Genomic DNA, 11,766 nt, shown 5'->3' with positions numbered 1-11,766 from the left:
TTAGTTTTTTAGTTAAATAATCCAATAACATATTTTAGTTCATACTTATAAATATTGATGACTAATTAATAATAAAAAATAATAAATTTTGATAATCTTTTAATATTTTTCATAAAATAATAATGAATTTAGTTAAAATATATCTAATATATATATATATATATATATATATATATATATATATATTAAAATTATTAATAAAAATATTTTATGATAAAGAGATAAATTTTAATTTTTAATGTATTTTTTATAGTTTATTAAAAAAGGGTAAAAAACCATAATAAGCCAAGGTAAGAAGTGTGTAACGTAAATACGCCAAACCGAAAATCGTTTCAGCAATAAGTCAAACACTATCTTTATGTAATTCGAACCAAGGTGGTTCGAACTACAAACCTTAGTAAATCGAACCAGGGTGGTTCGAATTAGGGGAGAGGAAGTTTGAACGTAATTCGAACCAAGGTGGTTCGAACTCTTCATACACGTAATTCGAACTGGCCTAGCTCGAATTATTCATTCGAAATCAAACTATGTAATTACCTTGGCGTGCTCCTTCATAATTCGAACCAAGGTGGTTCGAATTAGGGGTGATTCGGCTATATAAGGAGTTCGAATCACCCTCATTCGAACTATTATTCCTCCCCCTACCCCACAAACTCTCAGAGAAAACGACCCAGATTCTCTCCGAGGAAGACCTGAACGGAATACTCTGCTTATGGGGGACGATCCGGCACGGTTATATCGCTTGGACGGAGTCGCTCATATAGCCGGGGTCATCAACGAGGAGGTTAGTACGGAACTATTTTTTATTCTAGCGGTATTTGTGCCTTAGTGGTTTTGCATGTGGGTTAGATGGTGGTTTATGTTAGTGGTTTATGTAGGTGGTTTATGTTAGTGGTTTAAGTTAGCGGTTTAAGTTAGTGGTTTATGCTAGTGGTTTAGGTTTGTGGTTTAGGGTAGTGGTTTATGTTAGTGGTTTATGTTAGTGGTTTAAGTTAGTGGTTTATGTTGGTGGTTTATGTTGGTGGTTTATGTAGGTGGTTTAAGTTAGCACTTTAAGTTAGTGGTTTATGCTAGTGGTTTAGGGAAGTGGTTTATGTTAGTGGTTTATGTTAGTGGTTTAAGTTAGTGGTTTCTGTTGGTGGTTTATGTTGGTGGTTTATGTTAGCGATTTTTGCGAGTGGTTTATGCAAGCGGTTTATGTTAGTGGTTTAGGGTATGTGGTTTTATTTAGCAGAATGGTTTGTTGATGATTTATCGTGCTGCTTACGGTTGTGGTTGGTTTTTATGCTGGTTCTAACTATGCGGTTCATTTTGTGCGCAGCCCCAGCGATGCATTAGGAGCGTTCGGCGGCAGCAGGGCATGCGACTTGATGACAGATACGTTCCGTACTTGCAGATGGCAGGTCTATACCATCTTGCAAGGCTGAACGACCGATGGTTCCGGCTAGACGAGGCCCTTGTCAGTGCATTCGTGGAGCGATGGCGTCCCGAGACGCACACGTTCCATATGCCATTCGGAGAGTGCACGATCACACTCCAGGACGTGGCATACCAGCTGGGTTTGCCAGTGGACGGCCGTTACGTGAGCGGGTGCTTGTCAGAGTTCCATATATACATCGAGGGTGGCCGTCCAGCCTGGGTCTGGTTCCAGGAGTTGCTCGGAGTTATACCTCCTCCCAGTCAGGTTCAGAAGTACGCAGTGAACTGCAGCTGGTTTCAGGAGACTTTCGGTGAGTGCCCTGAGGATGCAGTGATGACACTGTGCGCCGATATGCCCGTGCGTACATCATGATGTTGTTGGGCACGCAGCTGTTTGCGGACAAGTCAGGGAACCTGATTCACATCAGATGGCTTCCGTATGTAGCGAGGCTGGAGGAGTTGGGTACCTACAGTCGGGGTTCTGCCACACTGGCTTGGTTGTACCGGTGCATGTGTCGAGTGGCGAACAGACATGTCGTCAAGTTAGCGGGCCCGCTTCAGCTACTTCGGTCATGGATCTTTTGGCGCTTTCCTCGGTTTAGGCCTGCATGATATGAGGAGTTGAGCTGGCCGTTGGCCTCCAGGTACTATACTAGGCCTTATCTATTTCAATTTGACATACATAACTGCGTATTCATTAATATTCTATTGCATAATCTGAACACGTATTTCAGTAGATGTAACACATGTGTATGGTGCAGATGGTCAGGTTACAACCCTTTCGGGAGCGAGAAGGATCCTAGAGTGCAGATGTGGAGGCTCAGGATAGACCGGTTACAAGACAGGGAGGTGAGTATGCTAGTTAACAAGTGTCCTTTTATAATCAAGCTTTTCTAGTTGTGTCCTACAGTTGCCCTGACAAGGGTGAGTTCTTTTTGCAGTTTATATGGATGCCGTACAGTAGCCCCAACGTACTTCAGGTTGTGCATCTAGAGGTTTTGGAGGCTCGACATATGGCGTTGTGGCGCTCTGTGACGGCGCTGATCTACTTTGTTGTCACAGAGTGGCATCAGATAGATCGTGTTCTTCCGCAGTTTGGAGGGGTACAGCCCCCTCCGCATCCCACCCTGAACATTGACTTTCTGATGTCCAAGGACGGGAGAGGCGGCGATCGATGGTTCCCGTCTACTTTGCAGAAGTGGCATCTCCTTTGGGACTCTCGTCAGGACTGTGTGCTGAGGTTCGACGTTGTTGCCGACCCCGGACCGTCGCATGCGTTCCTTGATTGGTGGAGTCAGCATGGGAAGAGGTTCTTGTCTCCGGAGACGCAGTTGGGGGATCCTAGAGCAGTTCTGATTCCAGTTGAGGCCTCACAGCGGGGTCCGGGGCGAGTTCCTGACATGGATCGTCCTGAGGACGTGCCGGACAGGCGTAGGGTTGAGAGGAGGATGGGTGTGGGGACACGGCGGAGCCATCGTGAGTAGAGGTGGCCTGATCATGCTGTGCACGATGATTACGACGCCGGTCCCGCTAGAGGCGGACGACGAGGCCAGGGAGGTAGGGCGAGGGGGCGTGCTGACCATGGGGACGACGACGACGATCAGCATGGGCACGTTGGCGGGGGTGGTTCAGGGGCTGCTGCAGCTGCTGGTACTAGCACACACGATGAGGGTCATGCAGGTGAGTGGTATGGTACAGGGATGGGTGACGGGGCTGACACAGGTGACGCTGTACTTGGATCAGGCCCTCTTGGAGATTACTTCGTTGGTGTGCCAGCCAATGACCAGCCTGAGCAGGGGGTACACCTTGGCGCATCTCGGGATCACAGTGGTCAGACTTTATTGGGTCAGACACGCTTGTTGGGGACTTCGGGAGTCCACGCTTCCTAGAGGAGATCACCGCCATCATGCAGGGGGACGCGACTCCCCGCAGTGGTGGTCAGACCTCAGGCACACAGGCCCCGTTAGATGTTGATCTGAATGAGCCTCCATCCTCATCCGCTGGTCACCAGTTCTGTCTCGGAGGTACTCCTCCATCCGCCTTCACCGCTGCATCAGAGTCTGTCGCAGGGATTTCGATGGCACCCCTGCATGTTGCGCCACCAGCACAGCCTGCCCCACAGGAGGATGGGGATGACATCGAGGATGAGGAGCCGTTTATCCGCCGAGGTCAGAGGGCACGGGTAGTCCGTCGCTGTGGTACTGGCTCGCATCTGTTTAGATGATTCACGTTTCATGTATTTTTTCCCTAAAGTTCAATCATGTATGATAGTGATATGTACTTTTCTTGTTATGTTATAGTCTGTTCACCTATGTTTTTTGTTATTTGTGTTGTGGGACATTGATTATTTAGAATCAATGAATCATGAAACAATTTAGTGTTTATTTTTACTTATTAAATTTTGCATCTACGGAACATGTAGCAGTATTCATAATGAAAGAAGACATATTCATTACTACTCGCAACAATCAAAGTAAATAACATGCGCACTAATGTAAATAATACTAACACTAACAACATGCGCACTAATGTAAATAATACTAACACTAACAACATGTAGCAGTACTCATTGCTTCTAACAGGAAAACTTAAATGTAAATAATACTAACACTAACAACATGCGCACTAATGGCGGCCTGTCTGAGACGATCCTCCAACCTGTGGGCAACTACGTCGTGTGTGTCCGGGTTGGCGACATAGGCCGCACCTCTTTGGCCGATTCGGATCTGCCTCGTCCATATTCGTCCGTATCCTAGTGGATCTAGGATGACCCTCTCTCGCACGCCTCTTGTCAGGGTCTGGAATCACCGTGGGCCCGTCGTAAGGTGGCCAGAAGCCCTCCGGGATTGGAGGTGTGAAACCCATCCGATACACACTGAACACCGAGCTAATCTGATAGACGCTGTGAATGTAAGAGGTCCAGGTGACCCGTGAGTATGCACAGCATGCAAGTGCGTGCTGACACGGGAAATGAAGAGCCTGGAAGTACCCGCAGTCACATGTCCGAGAGGCAAGTGATACTCTGTAAGTACCCAAGGAGAAAGAACCAGTCGGAGTGGTCTCTGCTACAGTGAACTGGAGTTATCCCGGTCATACAGTGTCACCGTGAAGCACCTGGCCGTCTTCAAGTTAGCCTCAATACACTTCACCAAATGCTGACTGAATTGTTGTCCTGTTTCCATCTGGGCCTCAGCCTCTCTCCCCTTGCGAACAAAGAGTTCCGCAAGCCTACCATATGTTGCCTTCACCAGGGATGCTACAGGGAGATTTCTGACCCCCTTGAGGATAGAGTTCACACACTCGGAGATGTTCGTCGTCATGTGACCGAATCTCCGCCCCTCATCACGATGCTGAGTCCACAACGAGTAATCAATTCGGTTCGCCTACTCACACATCGCCGGATCTTCAGATCGCAGAATATCAAACCAGTAATCAAATTCAACCTCGGTCTTCGCATACGCCGCGTTTACTAGGAGCCTTCTAGCGTCTTTGCCTTTGAAGGTAAGGGCAAAATTAGCCGCTACGTGTCGTATGCAGAATGCACGGTACGCAGATGGCGGTAACCAACCGCCGTCAGGGGCCTCAAGCGCAGCCTTGATGCCGTTGTGCCTGTTCGATATAACCAACAGACCGGGCTGCGGGGTCACGTGCTGTCGAAGGTGCGAGAGAAAGAATGTCCAGGACTCCACATTCTCACCCTCTACTAGTACGAATGCGACAGGTAGAATGTTGGAGTTCCCGTCCTGTGCAATCGCGATGAGCAACGTTCCCCCATACTTCCCATACAGATGTGTGCCGTCAATGCTGACTAGCGGCTTGCAATGACGGAATGCCTCGATGCACGGCGGAAAAGTCCAGAAAAGCCTGTGGAAGTACGCTTGAGACTCGTCCACCTGTCCTCCAACTCGAACCGGGCTCGTCTTAAGGACCGCAACACTACCAGGCATCGTCAGCTGCACACCCAACACCCACCTAGGCAGGTCGTTGTAGGACTCATCCCAGTCACCGTAGATGAGGGCAATAGATTTCTGCTTCGCCACCCAAACCCTCCGATAAGTCGGCCTAAAACCAAAGTGCGCTGCCGTGGCTTTCAGGAGCACCTTTATGCTCACGGATGCATCAGCCCTAACCATTGGCATAATGAACGCCGAAATCACATGATAATCCAAACTCCTGTGGTCACATGATAATCCAAATGGATGTGGCCAGGCGAGATGGATGTGGCCAGGCAAGGTCCATTGTACCGTTTGACCTCCCAAATGCCCTTGCGCTTCCGGAGACTCAGTCGAATCAACCATGTGCACCCATTCCCAAACTCGGAACACTTGCCCACATACCGCCGGTGATCGGACTCCACCACCTTGTACTCTACCCCTCGCCGGATGCTGTAAGTCTTCACACTTAAAAGGGCCTCATCTTTATCCTGGAATTGCTGACCAACCTGGAACTCTGTCAGACCAGCAGTCCCTTCCGCATCTCTAGCTCCGAATCCAACAGCGTGCCCTAAAACCCCCTCATGTCTCATGGCGTCCAAGTCCAACGAGGAAAAATGTGGTGGATACTGCTGTGTGCCAGAGCTAGAACCACCTACCGCCAATGCAGGCCCATTCGCTCCAATATCATCAGCGCTGTCATCGTCAATCATATCCGGCTCGACGTCATCCTCCTCTTCATCACCCAAAAAACCGTCTCCAACGCCAACAGGTGCAACTCCCACTAAAGCGTTCGGCAAATTTTCCCTTTCCACTACCTCGTCGCCTTCGGTGCCATTGAGGTCAACAGCAAAAGACGGGGAGGCGACAGGTTGGACCACTGGTTCGTACACAGGGACGGAGGAGGAAGCAACGGCAGGCCGGGAACTAGAACCTGCTGGATTCGCTATAGTGTTCGTATTCCTGTTCGAACCGCCGGAGCTGGATACCACATCAACCAGCCGTGCCAACAACTCTGGTGTCCTCACCTCCAGAAACTGCCGCCGACAAAGAAACATTACTTGCAAGTCCACATCATTATTAATCGTGAAGCAATCATACTTCACGGTATTCTGTAGCACCGTGACTGGAATGTGATAGAAAAACTTCTTTACCCGCTTCGCACCTTCCAGACCGAGCTTCATTAGTACAGCGCTAACAAGGTCATCATAACTCGTCGTAGAAGTTACGATAATACATAGAGGATTCTTATCTGTGAACTTTACTCCGGAACGAGTTTTTCTATTAACAGATCCTCTGTGGTGCACCAAAACCACAAAACTCTCCTCACTAGCCATCTTACTCCCTCTAATGAAACTAACTCACGTTTGGAACCATATATATACAGCTCAGTCTCAAACTAATTCGAACCGGTCTGGTTCGAACTATGATTTGTGTAATTCGAACCAGCCCGGTTCGAATTACACCGGAAGCGTCTCTCTCTATAATTCGAACCAACCTGGTTCGAATTACATTCATTCTTAATTCGAACCAAGCTGGTTCGATTTATTATCAACCAAAAAAAAAAACTAATTCGAACTCACCTAGTTCGATTTACTCACAATTACAGTTCGAACCAATCTGGTTCGAATTATATAAAAATACGATCTGACTTATTGCTGAAACGATTTTTGCTTTGGCTTATTTACGTAATTTTTGGAGTCAGTTGGCTTATTATGATTTTTTACCCATTAAAAAATTATTAATAACAATCTTATTATGTATCCTACGAATATATTTCAAATAAACCTAAAAATAATATACTTTGATAAATAAGAGAGTAGCATTTAATGACATTTAAATTAAATTTGATTAATTGAAAAATACAATTTATATATTAATTTTTTATGAATAAATATATGAATTAGCCTTTAAAAAATTTTCGATTGGGTATTTTTCTTTCTAACCATTTTTTCGATAGAAGTTTATAAAATTACTATTGTCATATAAATTGGTCCTTTAGTGGAGACTAATTTATATTATAATAATATTTAACAAAATTTAGTTGTTTAAACACTTATTTATCTAATATAAATATTAAAAATTTGATTGTAAGTGATAAATGGATAACTTGTCTAACAGAAATCTTTTTCGAAAATTTTTAGAGCAACAAAAAATTATTAGAAATCAAAGTATTCAACTTGAAATTTTTTGGAGATAATTTGGATGTTTCTTCTAATTTTTTATTAATCGATGATCATTATATAAGAATATTATCCCATAATAATTAGTATAAAAAATGTAATTTACTAAATGAGTTCATTTTTTCTAGAAAGAAAATAAAAGAACAAAAAATTATGCAAGGGTTCTGTATCAAACATTCAAACAGATACCAACAAAATTCAGATGGAGTTAGTGAATAGTTGAATCCTTTAAATACTTAGTGGGATTAAATTCCTCATAATATGTATTTTGAAAACCTAGTTAAGAAAAGCATAGTCATTTTAATAATCTCAAAATTTTGAAAAGGGAAGCTAGTAATAGTGAACAAATATTAAACATTCAAAGCATTCAAACTAGTGGTTAGGTGGCGTTAATGATGAAAGCTTATTCTTTAATGTGGGCGATTAAACCCTAAACCCTTTAATCATAACATCCGGATCTGTGGGATCCAGTTTTTATTTCAAATGTGTACACTTTACAGTACTAAAAAACAGTCATATTACTTTTCCTTTTCACATTTTTCTAAGACCAAAAAAGGAACCATGAAGTATGAACTATGAATGCTGCTGCTGTTGTTATGTTAGGGTATATATAGGGGTGTTTATGGCTCGGTCTGACTCGAAGATTCAGCCTGGTCTTGAATCTTTTAGGGATTAATTTGATGTGATTTTATCGGGTTTATGATCGGATAAGAGTCTCAAAAATAGATCCGGCCATTATTTCGGGTCACCCAAACTTGACCCGATGACTTAGTCATTATAACACAATTAATATTTTGTGTTATTAGTGATGAATGATGGCTATTCTTACGTGAAACTTAAGTATTGTAAACCTTAATATTTTATATTATTAGTCATTATAAGACTATAAGTTAATGTTTTATGTTTAAAATGCATAAGATTTTAGACTAATGTATAATATTGTGTTATTTGTATTGATTTAAATATTTGGTGTTATTAGACAATATTAGTATTGATTGTGGTTATACTTTAATTTTAGGGAAGGTTTGGTTTTTGTTATATTTTTCTAAGTGAATTTTACCATGTTAAATAATGGTTAGAGTTTTAAAAATTTAGACATTTTCATTTGTTAACTTACAAGAAAGTAATGTTAACGGCTAGATTTTTAGCCGGTTTTTATCCGGTATAATCGTAGCCCGAAAGTGTGTTGATTTCGTTGTGTCTAGGATCGGGTTCGGATCTAACAAATAGATCCGATATATATTTCGGGCCAAATTCGAGTCTAATAAATAGGTCTTGTATATATTTTGAGTCAGATCTAGATTACGTTAAATTCGATTTCACCTGACTCATGAACACTCCTAAGTATATATATATATATATATATATATATATATATAAATTTAATTTTAAAATACTATTAATATAAACTAATTTTATACATATAACTAATTATATAATATCATACTAATAAAAATAATTATCTTTTATATTAATCACGTGAATGGTCGTTTAAACCAAATTATGTGATAAAACGCTTTACATTATCATCGAATCAAAATTAGACTCTATATATAATAAAACAGGTTCAGTAAGTACTTTAGCTATGATTATGATCAGAAAATGTGTACTTGTAATGATCTTCATCAGCAAAACCAACGCTAGGATCTCTACCATTCCTAATTGCTTCCCTCACTCTCTCTATCCTTTCAAGAATCCCTTTAACTGCCAAATCAAATGCATCTTCAATGTTAGACCTTGGATCTGCATATATTATACTTGGAATCAGTTTAATAACCTCCTCTCTCAATGCAGCTACCTCATCCTCTGGAATCGCCATCAACACCTTCTCCACACTAATATTTTTCTCATTCCATTCTCTCACATCCCTCACAGGTATATAAACTGAATACTTGGTTCGATTCTGCGGTAAATTCCATCGGTACTGCGAATAAGCCGTGCCAGGGTGGAAGAAAACCGGAACACAACCAGCCACCATTGAATCGAAAATCGACCTTCTTGTGTAGGAATCACCCGGAGGCTGTAAACAGAACACTGAATCCCCAAACTCCATTATAACATTAACAGGATCCTCACATTTTTCTTTACCATAGCTGCAATCAATGAATTTGCAAGCACGCGAGCTTCTACAATGTTGTATCACTTTTCCTCTAATGGAATCCTCGATTTCAGGCCTAGGGGCGCCGGTGAAGGTGAACAAGTGAGGCCTCTCTCTGTTCCTGATCTTCCTCTGCCACTCAACAATTTCGCTTTCTTTCAATGGATGAAACGAGGTTGGATATGGAACAGCATAATCATTGTTCCATGAGCTTCCCTCCACGGCCAGCATTGACATGTTCATGGATTCCGGTAAGAATCTAAAGTTGCTTCCCCAATCCGACAAAGTATTATGTTGTCTTCTGAAGTCCCAAGAAATCCTCCCGGAAATTACGAAATGGTCCCTTCCCCACATTCTTTTCCACTCCTTTTGACACGAAAGCCAGCTGGCAAGGTCTCTTCCAGAAGCATCCCTGACCGTCAGATTAGAGACCCAAAGGAATCTACTGACGTCGAGGCCGGCGTAGAACGGAACGAAAATCGCCGAAGCTACCGACGAGTCATTCGTCAAACACTTATAATTTTTTATCTTGTGATGAAAGATGAGCTCTAATGAGAATTGGTTTGTTTCATACCAATTGCTGTTCGTGAAAAGCTCTGGCGATTTGGAACTGGAAGAATCGAGTTTTGGGCCGAGGCCCATGTTTTCCATGTACGGACACATGTTGGGCTTATCGGTTCCTCTGGTTAGAGAATCGCAGTGGTCAATCAAGTAGCGGTTGAAGCGAGGGGGAAGGTTGTGAACGTAAACGTACCTGCCATGGCATGGATCTACTTGTTCTCCATTGTTGTTGAATACTAGTTCAAGTGAAGGAGAATGATTGAAGTGTGTTACGATTATGGTACATAAGAGGAGAGAGATGAGGGTTAGAAAGCCGAGTTGGTGATCGTAGCAGCAGGTTCTTGAGATCATTATTGATGGCTTTTCCATTTGATCATCACAAAAGGAGGAGGAGGAGGAGGAGAGGGTCTCTTTAAGTAGTTAAAGTGGTAAACTGTGAGAGAAACGTGTAGGCAAGTTTGTCGAGTGTGGGAAAAATGCAATCTCAGTATCTCACTCAGCTTTTTTGGATGATTCGGTCATAAAGACAATTAGACAAAGATGGGTAGTCAAAACTCAAAACGATAGAATGTTATCATTATTCACCGGTGAACAAGGGTTTAAAAGCCAACTAAGAGGTTCAAGGGTCTAAGGGTTTAACAAATTATAACTTAGATGGCATAACTCTCTTCATATCCATCTAAGACATTCTGGATTCAAGTGTTCTTATTTTCAGTAATAAAAAAAATTAAAAAATATTAGTTAAATAAATATAAGTATAAAATATATATTTTGTTTTTAATATTTATAATTTTAAAAAATATTTTTAATATTTAATTTTATTTTTAATATATTTTAATTTTTTTCATTTTATTTTTAATATTTTTTATTTATGACAAAACTATTTTTAAAAATTTTTAATTTTGTTTCTGATATCTACTATAGAGTTAACGTCAGGATAATTTTGATATAAATAAAAAATATTAAAAATAAAATTAAATGTAATTAAACGTTAAGAATATTTTTAAAAAATTATAAATATTAAAAACAAAATATATACTTTTTTCTAAATATAAAACATAAATTCTTAACAAAAGTTTTCTTTTTTACTTTGTTTTTCGGTGAGTTGGTGACCCTTTTTTTCTTACTTTTATTTTAAGTTAACAAAACCCTTCAATTATTTATAGATAGGAAAATTTTTTGTACAAATAAAAGAAGTTTTATATATACCACTATATTAATAAGAATTAGAGTAAAGTATTTTTTTTTATTTTTAACATTTGGATAAGTTTTAAAGTTATTCCTAATATTTAAATTATTCTATTTAAGTTTCTATCGTTATAAAATCATGAGTAAATACCCAACCCGGTCCCTGTCCAATATTCATAAGGACAAAGTGATCCCTGTCCAAAAAAAGGTACGTTCCGGTCCCTGTCTTTGCATTCCGTGAGACATAGCGGTCCTTCTGTGCCTTCCGGCGTTGAAAACAACCGGAATAAGCATACGTGTCACTTAACGGTGATGAGCTGGCTGCCAAGTGTCCTTGAAGTGCCAAGTTCTCAATTTAAAAATGGACAAGGGTCGATCTATCCCT

The 11,766-nt window shown here is 41.4% G+C and overlaps 4 protein-coding genes across 4 annotated transcripts; 1 reads left to right on the top strand and 3 right to left on the bottom strand.

The window, feature by feature from the left end:
* The first annotated feature begins 712 nt into the window (after positions 1 to 712).
* LOC130973932 (protein MAIN-LIKE 1-like) lies at positions 713 to 1,792 on the top strand. The gene is made up of 2 exons (XM_057898629.1): positions 713 to 784; positions 1,322 to 1,792. Exons 1-2 carry the CDS (start codon positions 713 to 715, stop codon positions 1,790 to 1,792), a joined length of 543 nt encoding a protein of 180 aa, XP_057754612.1.
* Positions 1,793 to 4,802: 3,010 nt separating this feature from the next.
* LOC130973931 (uncharacterized) lies at positions 4,803 to 5,552 on the bottom strand. Its single transcript, XM_057898628.1, has one exon. It carries the CDS (start codon positions 5,550 to 5,552, stop codon positions 4,803 to 4,805), a length of 750 nt encoding a protein of 249 aa, XP_057754611.1.
* A 20-nt stretch (positions 5,553 to 5,572) lies between these two features.
* On the bottom strand, positions 5,573 to 6,688 carry LOC130973930 (uncharacterized). Its single transcript, XM_057898627.1, has one exon. The coding sequence runs from the start codon at positions 6,686 to 6,688 to the stop codon at positions 5,573 to 5,575; it is 1,116 nt and encodes a 371-aa protein (XP_057754610.1).
* A 2,367-nt stretch (positions 6,689 to 9,055) lies between these two features.
* Positions 9,056 to 10,763, bottom strand: LOC130976708 (probable xyloglucan galactosyltransferase GT14). Its single transcript, XM_057901631.1, has one exon. The coding sequence runs from the start codon at positions 10,560 to 10,562 to the stop codon at positions 9,114 to 9,116; it is 1,449 nt and encodes a 482-aa protein (XP_057757614.1). The 5' UTR covers positions 10,563 to 10,763; the 3' UTR covers positions 9,056 to 9,113.
* Positions 10,764 to 11,766: the final 1,003 nt, after the last annotated feature.

The sequence above is a fragment of the Arachis stenosperma genome, chromosome 4 (assembly GCF_014773155.1).
Source record: "Arachis stenosperma cultivar V10309 chromosome 4, arast.V10309.gnm1.PFL2, whole genome shotgun sequence".
Classification (NCBI taxonomy): Eukaryota; Viridiplantae; Streptophyta; class Magnoliopsida; order Fabales; family Fabaceae; genus Arachis; species Arachis stenosperma.
Note: the sequence above shows the minus strand (reverse complement) of the source record. Positions and strands in the feature narration are given on the sequence as shown.

Excerpts from the sequence above, each read along its gene's own strand:
- LOC130973930 (XM_057898627.1), bottom strand. The coding sequence starts at position 6,688 with ATGGCTAGTGAGGAGAGTTTTGTGGTTTTGGTGCACCACAGAGGATCT.
- LOC130976708 (XM_057901631.1), bottom strand. The coding sequence starts at position 10,562 with ATGGAAAAGCCATCAATAATGATCTCAAGAACCTGCTGCTACGATCAC.
- LOC130973932 (XM_057898629.1), top strand. The coding sequence starts at position 713 with ATGGGGGACGATCCGGCACGGTTATATCGCTTGGACGGAGTCGCTCAT. Across the intron at positions 785-1,321 it reads CCGGGGTCATCAACGAGGAG|CCCCAGCGATGCATTAGGAG; the intron begins GTTAGTACGGAA and ends TTTTGTGCGCAG.
- LOC130973931 (XM_057898628.1), bottom strand. The coding sequence starts at position 5,552 with ATGGTTAGGGCTGATGCATCCGTGAGCATAAAGGTGCTCCTGAAAGCC.